Here is a 25,688-nt window from a genome sequence, read left to right as displayed (position 1 = left end):
ACAAATAAAATTATGTATGTAGGTATCAATCATTATGACACTTTGCACAGGACCAACCTCTATATTGGTATAAATTTTGAAAATTACCCTTTGTGTTTAAAAAGGGCTAAAATAGAGTGTGCACCATCTCCTTAAGGGAGAGGGTGTAATACGGTAGGCTTTGGTGCCCATGCCAAATGACTGTGCGATGCTATCCTCTCCAGGGTTGACTACTAATAGGCAAGAGTGAAGCAGCTTATTTTGGATGTCATGGAAAGATAGAAATTTGCTAGGTTTTTTTAAAAAAAACTTGTATGTTTACTGACAGGGAAGCTGAGGTTCTCCGTGGGGTTTCGGGACGGGCAAGGTTTCAGATGCCAAAATAACTTCGCAAGTACCGTAGTAGATGTCATGCTTGCGGTTGCGGGTGAGCAAGTGCCGTTTGCTGCTCGGCTTCAGCCAGCAATATGTCTTAGTCTGGCTCTGCTACCCGCAGTCAAAATCTGAGCTCTTGACTTTATAAAAGTCCCGCAGCACGCAGTAGAGCGCTCGCTCTCTTTCTGCAGGGGGCAGCTGGATAATTTTAGACATCGGATTTAGTGGTTTATCCCCTTCGGATGACCACATGCATTAAGTTGTGAGCCACAAAATGACACCTCTCCCAATCTCTAGTCTACCTCATCCTCACAGCTGCTACATTTCTGACACGTTGAAATGAAAGCAAAAGACCACGTGCCAATCCTGATGGAAAACAGTAAACCTGAGCCACGTGTGCGCTTTTGCATTTTAAGCCCACTTTACTTTTTACAGCTTGCAGCCATAACACAGGTTTTGCTTCCGCTGCCCTGCCGCTATAAAAGCGTAAGAAGGAAATAAGCACCCTCCTTGTATGGAAAAAAAAGAATGTTTAATAAATAACATAATAAATAACGGCTCGAGGCATGCACTCGAGAAAGTGCTCAAAAAAGCAGCTTTTAAATGAGCTGCACCTCGCTGCTCCCCTCCTGCCCAAATTATACGGAGGGGAGGAATGTTGCTCGGAACGCAAAGTGCGAGTCCCCGGGAGCTTCCGGTTCCCCCCGGAGTGACGCAACAGGAGCCGGCAGAGAAAGCGACCAGATCAGTCGCCCTGGAAATGTTCTGAACCCGGAAGCAAAACGAAGAGGCTCTTCCGGCCGACTCGTGCTGCCCATGTGTTCGCTGACTGGGTGCCGGAATCTGCGCGGGGATGAAGTTCGCTTACAAGGTTTGCTTACAGGGCGGGAGGCTTCGTTCTTTCTGGCGGGGGGGGGGTCCTCGGAGCTTAGGGAGCCCTTGGTCTGGCAAGAGGAGCCCGTCTCTGTCTGTTTCTTGATCCCAGACCTTCCAAGTGTCCCTGTTTCCCAGGGGCGTCTCTGATTTAGATAAGGTTTCTGATTTGACCTCGGAATGTCCCACTTTTCCTTAGGATGCCCCTGTTTTCACTGGAGAAATGTTGGAGAGTATGTGATCCCTGTCGTCCTTTCCCCTTCCTGTCGCTCCTTTTAATCGTTCTCTTGCCAAATTGCTCGAGTAGCATGTCCAGCCCCTCCACACGAGCTTTAATTCTCTTAGAAGACAGGAACTCTTCTGCCGGCCACCGCCACTGCCGACTATCCTCATTTGCTCATAATCTGGCAAATGCACGCAAAATGTGCTGTTTTACGGCTTATGTGTTGCTTAAGTAGCTGACTCTGGTACTTGGCATGCCACAAAATGTTGAAATTGAACATTAATGTTGACTTCTATTTGCACCATCTTTTCTCTCCCCTAGCTGCCTTTTCTCCTTGCAAAACTCCCGTCTTTTCCTCCTACTTGATATGTGTGCTCATCCTCCCTGTGGTTGGGGGAATGAGTTGACTGCAAGTCAAATACTCTTCTTTCGCTATTCAGGTAGCCAATGTTGTGCTCTCCAGATGATGTTGGACTGCAACTTTCATGATCCTTGGTCAAGGGCTGATGGGAGGCCAACAACATCTGGAAGGCCCCACATTGGCTGCTTCTGCACTATATCCTCTTAATTTATCCTCTCACTTGTTTGTACTATTTGAAACTTCATACCGTGTTTCTCATATTATAAGTCATGTCTTATATTAATTTTTTCTTCAAAAAAACACGACATGGCTTATTTTTGAGGGATGTCTTATTTTTTAATAAAGTGCACGCGGGCGCTGTTTGCCGGGCTTGTCAAGCCCAGCAAACAGCGCCCGCCGATCTTTGGTGACAGGCGGGGGTGGGCGGAGAGCGGAGAACGATCTCCGCTTCCCCCCCACCCCCGCCTGTCACACAGGACAGGTCCGAAGATCGGCGGGCGCTGTTTGCCGGGCTTGTCAAGCCCAGCAAGGAGCGCCCGCCGATCTTTGGTGACAGGCGGGGGTGGGGGGAGAGCGGAGAACGATCTCCGCTTCCCCCCCCACCCCCGCCTGTCACACAGGACAGGTCTGAAGATCGGCGGGCGCTGTTTGCCGGGCTTGTCAAGCCCAGCAAACAGCGCCCGCCGATCTTTGGTGACAGGCGGGGGTGGGGGGAGAGCGGAGAACGATCTCCGCTTCCCCCCCACCCCCGCCTGTCACACAGGACAGGTCCGAAGATCGGCGGGCGCTGTTTGCCGGGCTTGTCAAGCCCAGCAAGGAGCGCCCGCCGATCTTTGGTGACAGGCGGGGGTGGGGGGAGAGCGGAGAACGATCTCCGCTCCCCCCCACCCCCGCCTGTCACACAGGACAGGTCCGAAGATCGGCGGGCGCTGTTTGCCGGGCTTGTCAAGCCCAGCAAGGAGCGCCCGCCGATCTTTGGTGACAGGCGGGGGGTGGGGGGAGAGCGGAGAACGATCTCCGCTTCCCCCCCCACCCCCGCCTGTCACACAGGACAGGTCCGAAGATCGGCGGGCGCTGTTTGCCGGGCTTGTCAAGCCCAGCAAACAGCGCCCGCCGATCTTTGGTGACAGGCGGGGGTGGGGGGAGAGCGGAGAACGATCTCCGCTTCCCCCCCCACCCCCGCCTGTCACACAGGACAGGTCTGAAGATCGGCGGGCGCTGTTTGCCGGGCTTGTCAAGCCCAGCAAACAGCGCCCGCCGATCTTTGGTGACAGGCGGGGGTGGGGGGAGAGCGGAGAACGATCTCCGCTTCCCCCCCACCCCCGCCTGTCACACAGGACAGGTCCGAAGATCGGCGGGCGCTGTTTGCCGGGCTTGTCAAGCCCAGCAAGGAGCGCCCGCCGATCTTTGGTGACAGGCGGGGGTGGGGGGAGAGCGGAGAACGATCTCCGCTTCCCCCCCACCCCCGCCTGTCACACAGGACAGGTCCGAAGATCGGCGGGCGCTGTTTGCCGGGCTTGTCAAGCCCAGCAAGGAGCGCCCGCCGATCTTTGGTGACAGGCGGGGGGTGGGGGGAGAGCGGAGAACGATCTCCGCTTCCCCCCCCACCCCCGCCTGTCACACAGGACAGGTCCGAAGATCGGCGGGCGCTGTTTGCCGGGCTTGTCAAGCCCAGCAAACAGCGCCCGCCGATCTTTGGTGACAGGCGGGGGTGGGGGGAGAGCGGAGCACGATCTCCGCTTCCCCCCCACCCCCGCCTGTCACACAGGACAGGTCCGAAGATCGGCGGGCGCTGTTTGCCGGGCTTGTCAAGCCCAGCAAGGAGCGCCCGCCGATCTTTGGTGACAGGCGGGGGTGGGGGGAGAGCGGAGAACGATCTCCGCTTCCCCCCCCACCCCCGCCTGTCACACAGGACAGGTCCGAAGATCGGCGGGCGCTGTTTGCCGGGCTTGTCAAGCCCAGCAAGGAGCGCCCGCTGATCTTTGGTGACAGGCGGGGGGTGGGGGGAGAGCGGAGAACGATCTCCGCTTCCCCCCCCCACCCCCGCCTGTCACACAGGACAGGTCCGAAGATCGGCGGGCGCTGTTTGCCGGGCTTGTCAAGCCCAGCAAACAGCGCCCGCCGATCTTTGGTGACAGGCGGGGGTGGGGGGAGAGCGGAGAACGATCTCCGCTTCCCCCCCCACCTCCGCCTGTCACACAGGACAGGTCCGAAGATCGGCGGGCGCTGTTTGCCGGGCTTGTCAAGCCCAGCAAGGAGCGCCCGCCGATCTTTGGTGACAGGCGGGGGTGGGGGGAGAGCGGAGAACGATCTCCGCTTCCCCCCACCCCTGCCTGTCACACAGCACAGGTCCGAAGATCGGCGGGCGCTGTTTCCCGGGCTTGTCAAGCCCAGCAAGGAGCGCCCGCCGATCTTCGGCTCTGTCCCCCGATGCGCGACGGCTCGGGGAAGCAGGCAGGGAGATCCTGCTGGGTCCCGCGCCTTCGCCTCTCGCTCGGTCGGGGCTACACGACATGGCTTATTTTCGGGGTATGTCTTATTTTTCACCAACCCTTAGAAATCCTGTCATGGCTTATTTTTTGGGGATGCCTTAAAATATGAGAAACACGGTATGTATTTATATAAAAAATTTGTCCAGTAGCACCTTAGAGACCAACTAAGTTTGTTCTGGGTATAAGCTTTCGTGTACATGCACACTTTCTTCAGATACATTCTTCAGTGTATCCGAAGAAGTGTGTATGCACACGAAAGCCTATACCCAGAACAAACTTAGTTGGTCTCTAAGGTGCTACTGGACAGTTTTTTAATTTATTTCGACTGTGTCAGACCAACACGGCTACCTACCTATATAGTACTTCTCAGTTTTCTGGTTAAGACAGCATTTACTTCACTTCTGTCTTTTTTCAGTTCTCCAACTTGCTGGGTACAGTCTACCGACATGGAAACCTGAATTTCACTCCAGATGGGAACTCTCTGATTAGTCCTGTGGGAAACAGAATTACTGTCTTTGACTTGAAAAAGTACGCATCTTCTTTCATTGTTTATATAAATGAGCTTTCTCAAAGAGTAAATGATCACTAGAGGTATTGAGCCTCTGCATAAAACACAGACTGTTAAAAGGGCTACTTGGGTCTGTTTCTGGGGCTCTTCTGTTGTTCCGCTATAGTGAAAGAATGTGATGCATCATCAAAATTATAAAATGGGCTAGTGAATAGTACACTGTATTCACACTGGGAAGGATGTATTGTAGCTATTATTCTCCACTCCCCTTCATACATGTGGGATGACATATAGGAAATCTGGCCTGAGAAACATGGCATTGTGTGCAGAAATGTATTTCTATGTGCATTTCACACTTCCTGGATTGGGCAGAGGTATATAACAGATTAGCATTTTGCATGCAGTTCCGTCACTGTTTTGATGTTTTATTGATCCTTTCAACCTCTTCTCTCCCAGTAACAAGTCTGAAACATTACCGCTGGCAACCCAGTACAATGTCGCATGTGTGGGACTCTCTCCAGATGGAAATCTTGCTATATTAGTTGATGAAGGTATTTTTGATTTTTAATATAATGAAAAAGAATTCATTCAGTATCACGAATTTTTAACAGAAATATAAGTTACAGTTAGATTCATTTTAAGTATAACTTATCTTTTATATCTTGTATCTTGTATTATGCATATTGTCCAATTTATATAATGTTAGCCGCTCTGAGCCCGGCTTTGGCTGGGGAGGGCGGGATACAAATATTATTATTACTATTACTATTACTATTATTGTTATTATTATTATTATGTTCTAAATCAAGGCAAAAATGTTGTTTGCTTTTATTATAGTCCCTTGAATAACTTGACTTTTATTTCATTTAGAAATTTGAGTTTGAAATTGGGTCGAATATAAATGATGCTCAGTCTATTTGTTCTTTTTCCAACAGAGGGGGCTGCCTTACTTGTCAGCTTGATCAGTAAATCTGTGATTCATCAGTTCCATTTTCAGAAACCTGTGCATAGTGTCTGCTTTTCCCCAAATGGAAAGTAAGAGAAACATCCTGGTTTTGTGTTTATTTCTTTTTGTGTGTGTGTGTGTATTAGTGATAGTAGTACCAGTTGTTGTTGAATTGAATTATGCTTATCATAGGAGTTGGGAAGTAATAGACACAGCAGGAAACATGACCTTTTTTACTGGATCACCTTTATACACCCAAACAGGGCCGTCTTAAGCCCATCCAGCGCCCTGGCGCTAGGTCCCTCCAGCGCCTCCCTCCAGAGCCTCTCCAAGGGCCTGGGAGTGCCAAGCGGACCGTGGCAGCAGCGGGAGGCCACCTCCGAGGACTCCGCGCTGTGCCTCCTTCTTGCGCTGGGTTCTGCTCAGTCGAGCTTCGCCACGAGCGCGCGCACCGTGGGACCAGCAAGAGCTGCTTGGGCGCTGTGTGCACGCTGGTGGTGAAGCTCGACTGAGCGGAACCCAGAGCTGGGGAAACGAGAAGGAGGCGCAGCGCGGAGTCCTCGGAGAAGGAGTGCAGTCCTGGCCAGATCGCTGGAACCCTGCACTCACTTGGTGCCCTTCCAGCGCCCTCCAGCGCCCGGCGCCGTGGTTCTCCGCGCCACTAGCCTCTATGGCTAGGACGGGCCTGCACCCAAAATCAATATGCTTCTTGTACAAAAGTGTCTGATGACAAAATAATTACAAATAACTATCTAGCTGTAAATACAGACTTTCGCTTATGTATGTGTATAGATTTATAAACCTCAGAAACCTGCACATTTTTACTGCATTATCTGAATACATGGGCGTGGGTTCATCTTGTTCATTTTTATTTTTCTCCTGAATAATTATGTATGTTAAGTCCATTTTTCATATTATGTTAAACAGGAAATTTGTGGTCACGAAGGATAAGGTTGCTCTGATGTACCACGCCCCAGGCAAAAAGCGAGAATTTAATGCGTTTGTCCTTGACACAACTTATTATGGTGCATATGACGAAACAACATGCATTGATTGGACAGATGATTCTAAGTAAGTTTTAATATATGCAATATGTGTACCAAGACAACATAGAAAATGAGCAAATACATTGAAAGCCAATGCGACTTGGGTTGATTGTATCTGCTGATACATTTGAAAATCTTGCATTGCAAAGAAAAGAAAAGAAAATCTTGCATTGCTGTTTTTAGGAGAGTGTATTCAGGAAGTGCTTCACCTCATAAATTCCCTTAACAGTAATGCTAAAAGTTCAGGTTATTGTTTCAGGATTCTTCATTGTCCACATTTTTCATTCATTAATAGAGATTTTATTAACTCCTGAGTTAATAAATGGTTTTTTATTAAAGTTAACATAGGGGGTTGGGTCCAGCAGAACCTGTCTGCAAACGGAAAGATTATTTTTCTATACAGAAGGTGGTGCAGTCAAGCCCAAGTTTCCCTGAATAGAAATAAGGACACTCTTTTTAATCCGTTCCTCCTACAGTTCTCTGCTGCCACTTCTGACACTGTTCCAGAGGTTCCCCAACCCTCCAGAGTAGGTGGGGTGTATATGTGCATAGTATTGTAGAAGAAGAGAGGGACCAATGAAAATCGCCTTCCCCACTCTTCTGTGAATTAGACCTGGAAGCATCCCATTTATTGAACAGAAATCCTCTCATGGATCTCTGAATCCAACTTAAGATTTGTAATGCAATCATGTCTATCGTTCCATACGATTATTCCATTCTTTTAAAAAGGGTTGTTGAAATATTTTTTTAAAATGACTCCTTAATTTTCTCATCATTCAAATAAATGTAATGTATTTCTCTGCACTGTATATAAAAGTTTACTTAAATCAGTTCCTAATATCATTAAGTGTCCACTGATCTGTTTCAATTGCCTGTGTTTCGTATATCCACGTGTACACACATTGGCCAATAGCAGTAAGGGATCGACTGAATGACTTTTCCCAGTTTAAATTGGAGAGACTATCCACTCAAATGGTGGGAACTGGGAACTGTGGTTTGGAATCCCATGATTTCCTTCCAATGGCAGAGAACCTTTGGATCCATATCTGTCTCTTCATTCCTTGCTATCTTTCCAAAGGCATCTCACTGTCATTAGAGAGTTGAGCAGTATAAATTGCTTGTTGACTTATCCACTATGATGTAGTTTTTGAGATGTTCTAACCACTATTCTTTTATTCTAGATGTTTTGCAGTAGGCAGCAAAGATATGTCAACGTGGGTGTTTGGAGCAGAGCGATGGGCCAATCTGATTTATTATGCATTGGGAGGTCATAAGGATGCAATTGTTGCCTGCTTTTTTGAAGGAAACAGTCTAGATGTATGTACCTCATATATATATATATATTGCATTGGTTTTTATGGTTAGTGTACTTTGCTTTTGGATAACTATATGGCACAAGTCAATGAAAGGCTGTGTATAGTCTACTTTCATCGAGGTGTTTACATACTGTAGGGGTCTTCTGCAGATTGCTTATCTGGGGGGCAGTGGCAGTTCTTTAAAAACATGCCCAGAACAGAAATAAGCTAGCAATCAGCACCTCAGATACATTATGTTCCCATATTTCTAAGTCCAGAAGGGGCCTGTTACGGATTTTGGAGATTGGCAGTTAATGAATGTATATATTTAGAAAGTATGTACACAGCAGAGCTCAAAAGTGTACAATAAATGTAAGATAAAAATAAGTAGGATCCCAACAAGGCTTTATATTTGGTCTAAAAATTCAGCTTATTAGACATCTCACATCCAAGCTTGCTTTCTCTCAAATAAGTTCAAATTGAAAGATAATGTCTTTGTAATTAGGTACACAGGAAGCTGGCTTATACTGAATCTAATTATTAATCTATCGGGCTCAGTCTTGTCTATACTGACTGGTAGTGAGTTTCCAGGCTTTCAGACAGGAGCTTTTCACAGCTCTATCTGGAGACATGAGGGATTGAATTGGGGATCTGCATGACTGTGTTGCAAGGGAGATGCTCTTTCTCTGATCTGTGGTCATTTTCTTCCTTGTAAGTCAAGTAGCTTTCAAGATTCTGTTTTACAGTTTCATGAGATAACATTTTATTCCTAGAGAATTGCAGTCCTTTGAGCTAAGTATCCTTTCGACTCTCAGTTGAGCGTAGTGACATCAAAGGTTTGCTTAGCTCATCTGCTTAAGGCTCATTTCAGTTGTGCAATGATGGTAACCATTATGTTTTGCTGTTCCAGTTGTACACTGTCAGCAGAGATGGGGCTTTGTGTGTCTGGCAGTGCGATACAGAACTAGATGGTTTGAAAGCTAGACCCCCCAAAGATCAAACTGAAGACAAGGCAGAATTGGCAGAAGGCCTAGATGAAGAGTTGATGGAAGCACAGAAGGGCAAAGAGGTCCATGGGAAAGCCAGCACACATAAGAAAAAAGAGAAGGCAAAGAAAGTAAAATACTCATGTGCTGCCAAGTAAGTGATCTTCCAGAGAGAAAAGGAGGAATATATTGCAGTCAGGAGGAGCTTGGTCATGTAGTCAAAGCCAGTGTATATGAAAACAAAACAATTCCATTAGACTGCCTCACTGTCACACTATGAATGTGCGGCAGGCATGACTATTGCTTAGGATTATGGCATTCTAACCTTCTAAAGTGTGAAGATTTCCCACACCACGATCTCCAGGCATGTTCAACTGAATACACTTAGGGTGGACAACACTGCCTTAACAAGCACCCAGTTAATAAGAAAAAGGCTCAGACTTCCCCTTCAGACTTACCCTATCAGTGTGGCAGGATCTGAAGTGGAGATGTTGGAGGGGGAGCAGAAAAATGCCATACCGAGCAATTCTGTCCCCTGATTCACTGGTTAACCAGTTGGGGCAGGCATGGCTCTGCTGCCGAGTCCCCACTGTGCCTGACAGTGCATGGGCAGGTGCAAGCTACTGCTGGTGGTAAACCACAACATGGTTTCTTCCTTTGACTTTTTTATAGCACCTTTTAAATTTTTTTTTAAAGTGGCAGGTGGCGGGTTGGACATTGCTTGGATTTTTAAGAGATTGCTACCTTTCTTTACTTGTTTTTACCTCACGTCCAAAATGTCAGAGTACCATTGGTCTTTTGCTGGTGTATTATGAAATTAATTGAGTGGTAAATATGTCCTGCGTTAAACGTATGTTCAATTTTTTTTCTCAGATACTTTTTCAACAAAGAAGGTGATTTTAACACCTTGACAGCTGCAGCTTACCACAAGAAAATCCACTTACTAGTCACTGGCTTCGCATCTGGAATTTTTCACCTCCATGAACTTCCAGAATTCAATCTCATCCATTCTTTAAGGTAAGTATGGATATTGCTTATTATAGAGAAATGTAGTTCTAGAAAGAACAAATCTTTTCTTTTTCTTTAAAAGCAATTTCTGCTTTATAAGCTTGGACAGAAGGGGCCTGTATTGCAAAATCTTGGCTGATTGTAACTTCCTGCCAAATGATACTGTTATTAATGTCCTTTCTTCAATTACAGGTTCTTCCGACTTATTAATGCATTATTTTATATCTGTCTGGAATTTTAGCATGGCACCCAAATGCTTAGCTTCACTTTAAGCAGTTTCTTTCTTTCTTTTTGCTACTTAGCATTTCGGACCAAAGGATCGCATCTGTTTCTGTCAACAGTACTGGTGACTGGATTGCTTTTGGGTGTGCAGGTGCGTAACTATAAGACACACAGTTGAATGAGGGCCTGTTTATACAATCAGTTATGTTGAGCGAACCCTTTGACATACTTCACCCGTGGAAATTCCTTTAGATATAAATTGGGGGCCGCCGGGATGAGAAGCTTAAATCTTCAGCTCTGCTAGTGTTAAGTCCCCAATGCTGACTCTGTTGAAGACACCATAGCATAACTTGCTTATCCTTGCTCAGTTGAGGTTCAGCCAGGTGAGGTGAAGCTGGTAAGCCAAGCTGGTGTCAGTTCCCCAAAAAGGTCATGGCAGGGGCAGGACCAGAGCCCTCTCTCTGACTTAGGCTGGATCCTGAGCCCATTCAGTTTGGCTACCCGACCTGCCATAGAATACACCTTGAAAGGCTTGCTATGCTCAGGCAGAGCAGCAGCCCCACTGTTGGACAGTGTTTGGATCAGGTTTAACTTCATGCTGTCTTAACCTACACCAGCTTCTTTGCATATGATTGCTCCTTTAGAGACTTTGGAAAGTTATCGCATCCAGGCAAAATTAGGGAGGTTGGACCCATTTCTTTATCAAGCTGGGTTATGAAATCACGAACAATAGCAGGCTTAGTCAGAATCTCCTTTCTTCTTACTTGAATACATTGGTTTCGGCCCTAGCCTCTGAAGCAGGAGAAAACAAGCTTCCTCCATCTTCCATGTGGCAGCCTTTTAGAGATATCCTCTTTTCCAGGCTAAAAAGGCTTGGTGACGGCAATGTGTGTTGTGTTGCCGGTTCATGCACCCCCTTGTCCTTGTGAATATGGCAAGCACAAGCTTGTGTAAAAAAATAAGTATCCAGTAGAACCTTGAGAGCAGTGAAATGCTAATCCAGTTTGGTCAGTCTTGAATCTTGATTGGTGCAGTTCTTACACCCACCGTATTTCTGAACTCATTAACTGCAATTTACAGACTTAGCTTTGTCTGTGTTGGTGTATTCTATGTATTGGTGCTGCAGGAAAATGTATAGATTGAATAGTTGTATTTGAGTCTGAACTACTTGTCATTATCCTTACAGGTCTGGGGCAGCTTCTGGTTTGGGAATGGCAGAGCGAGTCCTATGTGCTAAAGCAGCAAGGCCATTTCAACAGCATGGTTTCTCTTGCATATTCTCCAGATGGGCAGTACTTAGTCACTGGCGGAGATGATGGGAAAGTAAGTCTGCCGCATGTTATTGAATTTAGCTAGGGGAGGGAGTTTGTAACTCTCTAAAATTTGCAATTTCTGGACATACACTTTAAAGATACAGTGGAACCTCAGTTTACAAACGCGATCCGTTCCACGGAGGCGTTCGTAAACGGAGGCATTCGCTCCCCGAAGGCATGCTTCTGCATGTGCGCGAAGAGCCGATAGAGTGTTTCTGCGCCCATGTGCACTGTGCGGATCGCGTCTGCGCATCCGACGCCGCGGAACCCGGATGTAAACACTTCCGGGTCTGCGGCGTTCGTAAACGGAGGCGTTAGTAAATGGGACTGTTTGTAAACTGAGGTACCACTGTACTAAGATAGGAGCTCTTAAAAGTTCCTAGAAGCTAGGAACCTTGATTTATTTTGGATATGTTGTCACTCCTGTTTGCTATGGGTGATGCTTGCATTGTTTTTAAGAAAAAAACATTAGTGTGTATTTGGAGCAGTAGCAAAGCTGTGTAACATGGAAGTTGACCACATTCTTGGTTCGCTGTAGTGACTCGTAATGTCTAGCCAGATCATGTTGTCAGTAAGGTTTCCAGCTGACAGCAAAATGATAAATTCATGTCCTCCTTTGGCTTCTGCATGTGTGATTTTGAATGGCTTGCTTAACTTCCCTGGAAGTTTAGCTCTGCCAAGTGTGGTGTGCTGGAATGTGTTTTCAGTGACTTGAATCTTAATACTGTGTTAGTCCCAGAAAAGGAATACAGTATTTCTGAAGCTTACTGAAGTATTTTCTGTTTTATTTTCAGGTGAAGGTGTGGAACACCAGCAGTGGTTTCTGCTTCGTAACCTTTACAGAACATACAAGCAGTATATCTGCCGTAACTTTTACCACTTCAGGATATGTCATTCTCAGTGCTTCCCTAGATGGGACAGTTCGAGCTTTTGATCTGCACAGGTAAATTATTCTTTTACCCCCTAGCTAAATTCTCTCTTCCCTGAGCTTGGAGTGGAAAACCAGAGAATTTAGAGGGAATATTTCTAATTAATATCTAGAATGTTGTTTGGTTACACTGCTCTTGTGCCATTGTGTCATGTGAGCATTTCATAATTTGAAAGCATACAACAGAAAAATTGTGCCCAGTTTCAGAAACAACCAAAGCCTAGCCTTCTCCATTGCCTAGGCTTTGGTTGTATAAATGTAATTTTTAAAAGCTAATCAATTGTTCACTTGGGATATTCCATCACTTTTTGTGATACCACTGAGGGACTTTTACCTAGAATAGCATACAGGCACCAAAGTTTCCCCTTAAATCACATTTCTGCATGTTTTAAACAGGTACCGCAATTTCCGCACCTTCACTTCCCCACGACCAACACAGTTCTCTTGCTTGGCTGTGGACTCCAGTGGCGAGATTGTTTCAGCTGGTTCTCAGGACTCTTTTGAAGTATTTGTGTGGTCAGTGCAGAGTGGGCGACTCTTAGATGTAAGAAACATTTTGTTTTGGTTGTCTCAACCCCTTTTGAAACTGCTTTTAATTGAGGCTGGCTCCGTCCTTAGAGCAGAAACCATATATATATTTGCAGGATTTAAAACAGTAATTGAACTTGAATGAGTTGAGCGTGATTAAAAATAGGCACATCTTTAATTTATCTTACTAGCTAATGTGCAGTTTTTGCATCTAAATTCAGCTTCTAACATCTAATCCTATTGATCGGCACAGCTGTGACCACTTGGTGTTCCTTGTGTCTTCATAGCTTCAACAGAATCCTTTGTAGAGCAAGTGGAGAGGTCTGCCTATCATTTTCACTCCCCTTACGATAATTCATTATAAGGCTGTATCCATACACCTTTGTGCAAATTAATTGAAACAAACAATGTAGTTTATTGTACAAAACTCACATTTACATACATTAGTAACGGATATGACCACCGCTATTTTTAAGCAGCATTTGAACATGGTTTGGCATGGAGTCTACTATAGTTTCAAACAGTCACTGTTGAATTTCGGACCCCTGTACCACACTTGAATCAGCGCATGAATGAGCTTCTCCATAGTCGTACCGCCTACAGCACGGAGGTGACACTTGCATATAGCCCACAAATTCTCAATGGGATTTATGTCCGGGGAATTCCCTGGCCAATCAAGTCCCCGTATTTGCTGCTCTGTCATGAATTTCTTCCCCACTTTCAATGTGTGACAGGGGGCTAGGTCCTGCTGCAATATCCCAGTACCGTCAGAATACCTCTTTTCCAGCTCTGGAATAGCACTCTTTCGTAGAACCTCAGTATATTGTGGCGAGCGCATCATTCCTTCTATTGGCTGCAGGCTTCCAACACCATAATGATCAACTTTTTGTGTTTGTTTTGAGTACAGGATTATGAGTAAGATAGAAAACATGCTTTGTTTCAATTAATTTGCACAAGGGTGTATATGTTAGCTGTTTTGTGTGTGCTGCCGTGCTGCATCTGGCAATGATATCTGCTGCCAAATAGTTATGTCTCGCAATGCTGATCCACAGCTGTCAACAACAACAGTGATTGTTCTAGTGTTGCACTATTGGAAGTCCTAGTGCTTGTGATCCTGGATCCTTGCTCTGATTTGGTGGTGCATTTAAAGGATCTGTTCATGTGCTTTGCCAATTTTAAATGTGGCCCCAAAGTCATATACTATAGTAACTTTAAATGTTGGGAATTGCAACCCGGTAATGAAATATCTGATGTGCAACTTTTGAACCATTTTGTATGCATATAGTTCCATCTGTGGATTATTTTTTTTCCTGTATGAGATCCTGTGTAAACCAACATGTAGAAAAGAAATCTAATTGGCTTATCTCCATTAGGTCTTAGCTGGTCATGAAGGCCCCATCAGTAGCCTGTGTTTTAATCCCGTCAAGTGCGTCCTAGCAAGTGCCTCTTGGGATAAGACAGTCAGGTTGTGGGATATGCTGGATAGCTGGAGGACCAAGGAAACACTGGCACTGAACTCGGATGGTGAGTCCCTTGGAAATCTCTTGTGCGAATGCAGGTAGCTATGTTCTCCCTGTGATGTTGGGTGGCTGGTTAAAGCTTCAATTGGTCCTAGGTTCTGGGAAGAAAGCTTGCATGTAATGCAGCTTTTTCCACACGAATGGAACTTAATTTGTCAAGTAGTATATCTGTGTTTACTTATATTTACTTGAAGCATTTCTGTCTCTCCCTTCTTTGTTGCCCAATCCCAGGGCAGGTTGAAAAACGTGCAGTGCACCATAAACTGCAATAAATACTATAATAACAAACTGAAGGATCAGATGAGAAACAGTCAATGAGCAAGCATTATAAGATTCATATTAAAATGTGTAAATGAAGTCATTGAATCTCCATTGCATAAAAGCTTGGCAATATAGATACATTTACATTAAAAACCAACCAACTCAGTACAGCAGGTATCAGCAGTACTTGCTTTAAAATGTAAACTGCCAAAGGTTCAGAAATGAAAATAATGCCAGGATAAACGGTTATGTTTTAGCACAACTTTATACAGCGCAGCATTATATATAGTCTTTGTGACGATGGATATGTTATGTGTTGAGAGTGCGTGTTCATGTGTGATTTCTGGAAATTCTGAATCTGAGTCTATCTCTGTGTGTTTTTTAACAACTGAGGACAATGTGGCCAAAATGTACATACAGGAAGGCGTGGCTTTGATTTTGCTCCCTTCTCTTTTCCAGTGCTTGCTGTTGCTTTTCGTCCGGATGGCAATGAACTTGCAGTTGCTTCCTTGGATGGACAGATCACTTTCTGGGACCATGAAAATGCTGTGCAGACTGGATCAATTGTGGGGCGACATGACCTTCAGATGGGCAGAAAAGAGCTGGACAAAATAACCGCCAAACAATCTGCTAAGGGGAAGTAGGTAGACTTTTTAAAAAACAAGTTTTTATTAAAAGGTTTTCTTGGTTTACAGAAGTACATGCCTTGTCTCTTTATTCAGGTTGTAAAGTCTTTTCTACAGATCAGTTAACATTTGTTATGAGACATTAGTGTTGAGTACAATATAAGGTCAGGGATGGAGAGAAGGGGAGAGGAGGGGTGGTGGTGAAACTTATATTCTTTTTGGCAATTCATGAAGAGGAATTTGGAATCAATGGTTGGGAAGAATACATTCGTGAATGGGATCGAGGCGATCTATTCAGAGCAAAAGGCAAGATTGATAATTAATAACACCCTAACAGAATATTTTGAAATCGCAAAAGGAACTAGACAGGGTTGCCCTTTATCACCGTTATTGTTCATCATGGTCCTGGAAATATTATTGATCAGATTAAGAGACCTATCTACAATTAGAGGTATTAAGGTAGGTGCAAAGCAATTTAAAGTGAAAGCCTTCGCAGATGATTTAGTTTTAACATTGGAAAATCCAAAGGAAAGTGTTGCAGAAGCTATAGAAGTAATGGAGAAATTTGGTCAATTGGCAGGATTCAAATTAAATAGACAAAAAACCAAGGTTATGGCAATGAATATGTCGAAAGAAGAAAAACAGGAATTACAGTTAAAACATGGACTCGACGTGGCTAAAAAGGTAAAATATTTGGGAATATGGATGACAGCAAAGAATATTAATCTTTACAGTGATAATTACGAACAAGTATGGAAGGAAATAAAGAAAGACCTGGAAAGATGGACTAATATGAAAATGTCATTCTTAGGAAGAATTGCAACAATAAAAATGAATGTATTACCTAAGATGTTATTCCTATTTCAAACTATACCTGTGGTTAAAGGTACGAGGCAATTCCAAGAGTGGCAAAAGATTTTATCAAGATTTGTCTGGCAGGGGAGAAAACCTAGAATAAAACATAAGATTTTGGTAGATAAGAAAGAAAGAGGTGGATTCGCCCTGCCAGACTTGAGACTTTATTACGAAGCGTCCTGTATCTGTTGGATAAAAGAATGGATAACTCTAGAGAATACGGACTTGTTAGATTTGGAAGGTTTTAACAATAGATTTGGATGGCATGCATATTTATGTTATGACAAAAAGAAATCACATACCGGGTTTACGAATCATGTGATAAGAAGATCTCTGTACGAGGTGTGGGAAAGAAATAAAAGGCTGTTAGAGACTAAAACACCCTGGTGGGTCTCACCAGCAGAGGTATTAACAGTTAAGAAAGTAAATATGGAAAAGAGGCGGGCCACGTATGAGGAAATCTTGACGAAAACTGAAAAAGGATGGAGTTTAAAACCTTTTGAGGACATTAAAGGAGTGTTAACAGGATGGATAGAATACCATCAAATAAATGATGTGCTTAAAGAAGATAGAAAAATAGGTTTTGAGGATAAAAGATCCAAATTTCAAATAGAAGTGCTAGAAGGCAAAACAAAGCTTTTGACAAAGATGTATGATCTGTTGTTGGAGTGGTATACAAAAGATGAGTTGACAAAAGAAGTGATGATTAAATGGGCAAAAGATTTGGGGCATAATATTGAATATGATGCGTGGTTGAAACTATGGAATCAAACTTTAAGATTTACAGCATGTACTGCCTTGAAAGAAAATGTATATAAGATGATGTACAGATGGTATTTAACTCCAGTTAAGTTAGCTAAAATGTATAGAATGAGTGATAAAAGTTGCTGGAAATGTAAAGAGAAAGATGGTGAATTTTATCATATGTGGTGGACATGCGAAAAAGTTAAAAGATTTTGGGAAAGTTTATATAATGAATTGAAAAAGATGTTTAGATATACCTTCCCAAAAAAACCAGAAGCATTTTTGTTAGGAATAATAGGAGGAGAGATTAGAAAAGAAGATCAAACACTGTTTATGTATGCAACAACCGCGGCTAGGACTTTGTTAGCCCAAAAATGGAAACTACAGGAATTACCTACAATTGTGGAGTGGCAGATAAAAATGATGGACTATGCTGAACTTGCTAGATTGACATGCAAGATTCGTGACCAGGGGGAGACAAGGTTTCAAAAGGACTGGAGTAAATATGTGGACTATATGGAGAAAAACTGTAGATCATTAAAAACTCTCGCAGGATTAAAATAAACCTTACGAATTGACCAATATGTTAAAAAAGGAACTGCAAAAAAGGGAATTAACAAGAAAACCGCATGAAGGGAGGGGGGGAAGTCATAGCTCGGCGGAGCAAGGTAAAAGATGTGAATATAAGATTTTGTATAAAAGATTGGTTTTGTTAATTTGTTGAATTTGGAAAATCGGAATAAAATGTATTTAAAAAAAGAAAAAGAAACTTATATTCTTTTTTATCTTGTACGTGTGGGGTTTTGTGTCAGCGTCAACTGACGCTTTCCTTTCGCTTGTTACATAAGTAGGTTGACTATTTGATCACAGGGTTGGGAGGGATCTCTAGTCTCATCTAACCCATTTGTGACCCTACTCTAAGAAGGACTAGTTCTTTTCCTTTGAATTAGGGATACTTAATATAATTGTTGGAATTAACTACCTCTGTATCTGGTGAACCTGAGTTTTATTAGGCTAGTTTTAATATAGAAGTAGGAAGCTTGTGCATAGCTTGCTGCCTTTGAAAGCTCTCTTGTGCATCCTATTGACTTTTTGCAAATTAAATGTGTCTCCTTAAAGATAAAAGTGTGCATATGTGATTCTATTAGTATCTGGTTTTGATAACTTCTTAAGATGTGGTCATGTGACTTAATGCTCCCATCAACTATGAGCTGCTACCACTTGTAGTCAGAGTCTTAGGTTTTACTTGTTGCTGTGTGAAAGGTAACCTTGCAGTTTGTTAGAGCTCATTCAGCACCACTCTTACCATGTTAGCAGTCAAAGGCAGTAAGAGAACGGCAGGCATATGTTTTAAAGACTGTATTCAGATAACTCATTCAGATAATTTTTGCAAAGAAAGAACTTATTGCAGGTAGATGTTTAAACAGTGATGGACATGTCAGGCGATATAAGTATTTTCTCTTTTTTTAAATCTCCCACTAATAAAATAGAAGGCTCTACTATACTTAATAACCCTATGGTATGCAGGCTGTCACAACATGGTTTAGTTTATTTCAATCCTGAGCTTTTTCTATTATGTGTTGAGTCTCTTTAGTTCATGAAAAAATGATTTTAAAATGGCTGTGGTTGGAATGGTTCGGTAGAGAAATGAGGACCTAATCTCTTAGCACAACAGACGTCTATCTTCAGCATAACCAGAATATCTCTCTTGGTGGAAGGGACTGACTTATAACATAAATCTAACATGTCTTTGTTGTCCTCCCCAGATCTTTTACTACTCTATGTTACTCAGCTGATGGGCAGTGTATTCTAGCAGGAGGGCAGTCAAAGTTTGTTTGCATTTATCATGTTAAGGAACAGATGCTCATTAAGAAATTTGAAATATCTTGCAACTTGTCTTTGGACGCAATGGAGGTTGGTGATTGATTTTTTTTCGTATTTGTTGTGTATGTTTGGGTAAGATCAATATAACACTATTAAACAGAAGTATGTTTGTGCTGCTGCTTCCCTGTGGCAACCTGAGTTGTAATCCGTCAATGAATTCAGTCTTTGGACCAAGTGATGCAAATCTGTGCTGCAAAGTATTTTGTTATGACATTCCAATCTATTTCTGGTATGAATCAATGTTGTCTTTCTAGTACTTGACTTTTATCCAGAAAACATGGGCACATCTGGATTTGGAGGGCTAGAGATTGAGCAAATGCTGTAGCCCTTTAAATAGTCTGAAACATTATAGAAATTCCAAATAGTTTACCTGAATTCATGAGCCTTCTACATGAAGAATGTTGCAATGTTGTGGTTGTTTTTTTTAAATTTTACAGGAGTACTTGGATCGCAGGAAGATGACTGAATTTGGTAGCATGGCATTAATAGATGAAGGAGCTGGGGATGATGATAATGTTGCCATCCCTCTTCCGGGAGTTAAAAGAGGTATCTGTTTCCCTTTCACAATTTTCAGCTAATCTGCTGTTTCGTGTGTGCCAGGTACTCTGTGAGCTAGGAACCTTCCTTGCTGAGTAGGGGAGGGATGGAAAGGGTGACAACACGTAAACCAAGCCTTTTGTTTATGCTTGCTAAAGTGGTGATCAAACCCTTTTTTAAAGCTGGGAGTCCAGCTAATAGCACTTTGTCTTCTTTTGACATCTCCTGAAGAGTGTGTGAGAATGGGCACTTGAAAGCTAAGATTTCAAAATGCTGAGGCCAATGTAGCCATCAGTTGCACATTCCGTGATGGTTCCAGGGAAGTGATTCGGTGCCTCCTCCACTGTGGTTGCCACCAGCATTTTCACATCCAGCCCTGTTTTGTGAAGTTGTCCCTATTGCCTGCGTTCTCTTGCAGCTTACCTGTCTTAATCTGTTTCCGCTCCCATCAGCCCCATCCAACGTTGCAATCAGAAGGAGAGGCAGATTCCTAGATATTATTGCAACCATCTGTACTGTTCAGTGACAGTGATGCGGAAGGAAATGGGTTGTATCCAACACTGCGCAAGCAGAGTTCCACTCATGCAACAGGACTTTCATTGCCTCTCTTTTTCTGGTGCATCAGCAAAAGCTGCTCCAGGGGTTTCCCAGCCCTCAAAAAAAAACTTATTTTGAGTGTGTTGGGGGCACTGGTGGGCATGTGAGAGGAAGTTCCATTGCATGCAGGGAGGTATGTTGGGTGAAGCTTTCAGTGTTGGATACTGCCCGAAATGTAGTTTCTACTATGCTGTTTAAACATTTTACTTTGGCAAACAGTTTTGAACCTTTTTAGGAATACTGTATTGATTTATTTTTATTTTTACAAATGCTAGTGCAACTGACTTGCCGTACTGACTGCTAACTTGGATTCTCATGGTTGGAACATGCAAAATTAATACTTAATGCAAGAGGTTAACTGAATTTGTCTTTTCCTTCGTTTCAGGTGACATGAGTTCTCGATCCTTTAAACCAGAAATAAGAGTGACCTGCCTCCGCTTTTCTCCTACCGGTGGGTGCTCTTAGAACGGAGCTGGCAATGGGGTGCTGCTGCTTTTAGGATCAGGGTGTGGTGGTTTAAAATAAATGAAGGGGCTGTCTTTTTAAAAAATTGCTATTAATATCTTTGTTTGTTTGCAAATTTAATGAGAAGAACAAGGAAAAAGAGGAAATAAGAGAAAGAGGGAAGAGAAAAAATAATAATGATAACTGGCATATACAAATAATACTAATGATAGACCACCATTAGTAAGTAAATCTTAAATTAAACATATGTTAATAAGCCTTCCAAATGTCCAAATAGGTATCCACGCAAAATTGATGCCTATATGAAACCTGTGGGGATCCCTGTGTGCTCGTGCTCCCTCGAAATCATGCGCCCCTGGCCCTCCCCATGCTATGCCTCTGCCTTGAGCGTTTCCCCTAACAGTCCTCACATACTGTTTTGCGCATCCTTCTCTTGCCACCAGCATTGAGAGGCAACCAATCAGACCTCTGCCTTTCATTTGCAGCAGGAAGGAGTAGGGAAGGAAACTTGAAGAAACAAGGATCTGAAGCGACAGGGGCAGGCTAGAGTCACACCACACATTTAAAGCAGAGGGCTCCCCCAAAGTGTCATGGAAGCTGTAGTTTGTTCAAGGAACTGGGAATTGAATTAAACTACAGTTCCCACCATTACTTGCTTTGGAATGAGATGGCTGTCTTACTTCACCCCTAGAACAGCATAACTAATCATAATTACTAAATATTAGTCACTTATTTGCACTTTGATTTGACTAGTTGAATTTTCTGTCTGTGGTGGAAAGTACATGTTTTTTGCCAGCCAGTACAGTTTAAGAATAAAGTTGTTTGTCGATTTATTCTTCAAGATCGTGGTTTATAAAAGCTGTCTTTAATATAATCTTCCAATATTCCTCCCTCCAGACCTGAACAATTTTAACTAGCACAAGCACTATTTCTCTTGTAGGACGAAGCTGGGCAGCAACGACCACAGAAGGTCTTCTTATCTATTCTTTGGACTCTAGTCTGGTCTTTGATCCATATGACCTAGAAATTGACATCACCCCCAGCAGTATTCGTAAAGTACTGGTTCAGAAGGAGTACACCAAGGCGATTGTCATGTCTTTTCGACTGAATGAGAAGAAACTGATTCAGGAGGTCCTAGAAACGGTTCCATACAATGAAAGTAAGCTGGAATTCTGTTGCCAGTCTAATGTGGTGGTTGCAGAAAGCTAGATTTCCTGAGGTTCTAAGACGTCTCCAATACTTGGTTTGCTTATATACTAGGGAGAAGGGAAGGTATACGAAGTCCCAAATGATCTCAGGTGCTTGACATAAGAATGCAAGTAGTGACCATTAGAGGAACAGAAAGAGGGGGAAATAGGGAAAGAATAGCATCATGCAGAATGGCAGCTCATTGATTTGGATTTCCTTTGCCTGGAGATATCTTTTTTTAAAATAAAAAAACCTGAAACTGGAAAGCTTAGTGATGAATCATGTGGAACAGGCATCCCCAAACTTCAGCCCTCCAGATGTTGTGGACTACAATTCCCATCATACCTGACCATTGGTCCTGTAAGCTAGGGATCATGGGAGTTGTAGGCCAAAACATCTGGAGGGCCGCAGTTTGGGGATGCCTGATGTGGAATATACTGTTTTTTTAAGCTTAAGATTTTGCACATGTTATTTAAACTAATAATTTATTATTTTTTAAACCATAGTTGAAGTAATCTCCTCCATGCTTCCAGAAGTATATATAGAAAAAATGCTAGACTTTTTAGCCTCTTCCTTTGAGACATCTCGTCATTTGGAATTCTATCTAATCTGGACTCAGAAGTTGCTTATGTTACATGGATGCAAGTTAAAAACAAGGTTAGTGACTTTGGGGATAAGGGTGTGGGAAGAGAGAGAATAAGACATACTGCCTTTATCTAAGAAATTTGGAATGGTTTCCCATCAGAACTGGTTGGGCCCAGAACTGCTTAGCTTTAGAAAATGAAATATACTGTGAATTTGTATTAGCAAAATTGGTATTTGTACCAGTTTTATCCCTTTGAGGTGATTGGGCTGAAAACTACATTCCTAATTGCCAGGTAGCTACCACCGTGGACAGAACCTTAAATTGTAGCAATATTGTGTATGTGTGTGAGAGAGACTTCTGCAAGTAGTAGTTGTTTCATTGAAAGTCACCGTTCACAGCTGTCTCAGTTCTTTGACACTTTGAAGTTTTGAATTTAGTTTTGAATTTAGCCCTTTTTATTCTTAAAATGTACAGAATGATTTTTTTACAAACCAAGAGTTAAGTTTTTTTTGTGTGCTTTTGCAGGTCAGAGAAACTGCTGCCCACCATTCAGTTCCTTCAGAAGAGCATGCAGCGTCACTTTGAAGACGTTTCCAAACTGTGCGTATTTTGTTCAGTTGCATTCTATTTCAAATAATTTCTCTTCCCTGTAGAAAGAGATGACTCTGGCTAGAATATTGAGCATTTCTTAATGGAAATTCCCCTTTCCCCTTCCTTCCACCTAACATCCCACATTGTATTGGGGAGAATTTTACCTGGGATTTTCTAGCTTTGTGTGATTTTGTTCTATCAAGTGCCTTGCCATTCACTCACAGACCTCTTCCTGTTGCCTTAAGGACCCCTCCCGTTCCCAGCACTGAATTCCTTCAGAGGCGGGGAGGGTAGTTGAGGGCTGCATACTACTGGTGAGTAGGGACAGCCCTGTACTCCATCCTTGAACACACACATGCATTCCCCATTCACACACACAAACAGTACATACCAGACTCATAATCTCATACCCTTAACAAACAGCCCCCGATAGCTAACCTGCTCCAATTAGTTCAGGAAGAGGTCTTCTTTCCCATTGTCTTAATTCCACCCTTCTGGTGTGTCTTTGTGGGGAATGAAAAATGGGCCTTCCTCACTGGTCTGCACTGATCAGCAGAAGAGCATGGAGAAATTGAAGCTGGGGTGGGGAAAGGGCTTGGGGAAAGTCTGGCAGGCCAGAGAGTCACCATGTATGTTAGATCTGATGGTTTGTTATTTCAACATTAGAGCATCTTGCACGAAGCAGCTAGTAAGAGAGATCGTGGTAAATTAGCTGTGTGTGCCAATGAAGCATCATCAATTAAAATCCACAGACATATTGCCTCAAACATCGTACTTTTCATTGAAGCCATTTTCAGGTTTGCCTTGAGAAATTAAGCTACGAGTGTGGCATGTGTGAACCAATGCAAGTAGTACGCTGCTGATAGTGGTCTGATTATTGGCTACTTTTTATAAACATAGGAACGCTCTTACATGCACTGCTTTGAATCTACCTAATCCCCCCCCCAATGGTCTTTGTCTCTACAGTTGTGACTGGAACTGTTATAACATGAAATATATTATGGCCATTTCACAACAGAGGGGTGTGAAACGTACAGCAGAAGTGTCTGAAAATGAAGATTTGCAAGACTCCAATAATGACTCTGTCATGGAAGAATTGCCTGCACTTGCATGAACTTTTGAGAATGCTTTTTCATACATAAGTAATTTAAACAGTGGTATTCACTGAGAACTGAGCAGCCCTCATAGAGGCATATTTTGTACAGGTGATGCAGCAACATGATTGAGAGTAAGCAGGCTATTCCTTTTTGTCTTCTGTTTCAAAACTGTAAATTACATTCTAAAATGTAAATTATTGATACTGCTAAATTTTAAGCAAGACAATGCCATCAAACATTTGAGATGCCTGGGAGGAGGGGCAGGATCCATCTGCCACCAGTTGACTTCTTTTTCTGCACAGGAACTTTTAAGCTCCCTCCTTCCATTGACAGCCATTTCTGGAATGGGAAGTCATTCAGAGTGGCACCCTGCAAGAATACAGGAAGAAAACATAGCCTTCTGGCATGCATGGAAGTATTGGAGTGTGAGTGGGGGTGGATCCCAGCCATGGCTTTCCCCCTGGCTTTAGGGTAAACGTGTAAACGTGCTGCAATCATATTGCAACTGGTCCAATGACCTTTAGCACAATTTCATTGATATAAAATTCAACTATTAGTTGTTTATGGGGGAAAGACAAATACTAGGATTGGTGGGATCTGAGATCAACCGAATGAATATCTAGGCAAATATTTCTTACGAAGCAGCTCATTGTATGTCCCAAATAACTGGTTGACAATTTCTAGAAACCGGCCATGCACAAGTGATTCCAGCTATTCATAATCAATGATGTATTCACAGATACCAACATGAGAATATGGTCAAGTAATAAAGGCATGTTTATAGCTTCACAGGTTGTCTGGAGTGCATTAAGGCATGCAATTACTTTTATGAAGTACTAGAAAATTACCCTGACTCCAATGTGAAAAATGTTGTATGTAATAATGTGGTCTCCTACATTAAACAGCAAATGCTCAGCTGTTGTAGCCTGAATGTGAATCATGTATCACAGGATACAGTGAACAATGTTATTGCCAAATGGTATTTTGGTGTTATTAGTTGATTGCTAAGATTTTAGCTAGGTGTAGGGAGTGTGGAATATTTATTTTTATTGATCTCTATACTATCATGCACCATAGTATAGAGTGGTTCTTCAAAGAAAAAATACAATAAGAACAGTTATGCCAAACAGCAGATAGAAATAGCTGCATATTTTAACCTTAGTAGGTTTTTCAAACCTTTCTCCTGGGCAGGTTATTGTGGGCAGAGTTGTTTCTTTAGCTACTTGGATCCTAAGCCACATAGCACATTAGATGTCAGCACCAGCACTTGGAATTGTGCTTGGAAACAGGTGAGATTGGTGAACTGGATGAGAACTGGGGGAAGTGATTGTGCAGTTATTCCACTATGACATGTCTTATATCACATCTTTAACCTTGACTATAGGATGCAGCAACAATGCCAACTGGGTGGGTGTAGATTTAGTGAGCGGTTGTTCACATATCAACATTTAAAAGGGTCGTATGAATTGGACTTCAGTTGAATGAAAGAACAAATGAGTTATTGGGTGTTGTGTTTCCTGTACCCATTGATGCTGTTTGCTCCCAAGAAAGATCCCTTTTTTGGGGGGGGGGGAATCTTTCCCCACTCCTCCTCTCCCTTAACTGAAGGGGGCAATTTGGTTTTGGTTTAAAGGGAAATGTTTGTAAATGCTTG

At 43.0% G+C, this 25,688-nt stretch overlaps 1 protein-coding gene across 1 annotated transcript; it reads left to right on the top strand.

The window, feature by feature from the left end:
- The first annotated feature begins 1,073 nt into the window (after positions 1 to 1,073).
- Positions 1,074 to 24,949, top strand: PWP2 (PWP2 small subunit processome component). The gene is made up of 21 exons (XM_035114750.2): positions 1,074 to 1,225; positions 4,719 to 4,831; positions 5,268 to 5,362; positions 5,747 to 5,846; positions 6,685 to 6,828; positions 7,985 to 8,120; positions 9,009 to 9,238; positions 9,958 to 10,101; positions 10,395 to 10,465; positions 11,501 to 11,637; positions 12,422 to 12,570; positions 12,952 to 13,099; positions 14,457 to 14,607; positions 15,324 to 15,504; positions 18,856 to 19,003; positions 19,411 to 19,519; positions 20,493 to 20,558; positions 21,513 to 21,731; positions 22,267 to 22,417; positions 22,872 to 22,946; positions 23,904 to 24,949. Exons 1-21 carry the CDS (start codon positions 1,208 to 1,210, stop codon positions 24,049 to 24,051), a joined length of 2,733 nt encoding a protein of 910 aa, XP_034970641.1. The 5' UTR covers positions 1,074 to 1,207; the 3' UTR covers positions 24,052 to 24,949.
- The last annotated feature ends 739 nt before the right edge of the window (positions 24,950 to 25,688 follow it).

Source organism: Zootoca vivipara, chromosome 4 (assembly GCF_965207765.1).
Source record: "Zootoca vivipara chromosome 4, rZooViv2.hap1.1, whole genome shotgun sequence".
NCBI classification, from domain to species: domain Eukaryota; kingdom Metazoa; phylum Chordata; class Lepidosauria; order Squamata; family Lacertidae; genus Zootoca; species Zootoca vivipara.
This window is presented reverse-complemented; position numbering and strand designations above follow the sequence as displayed.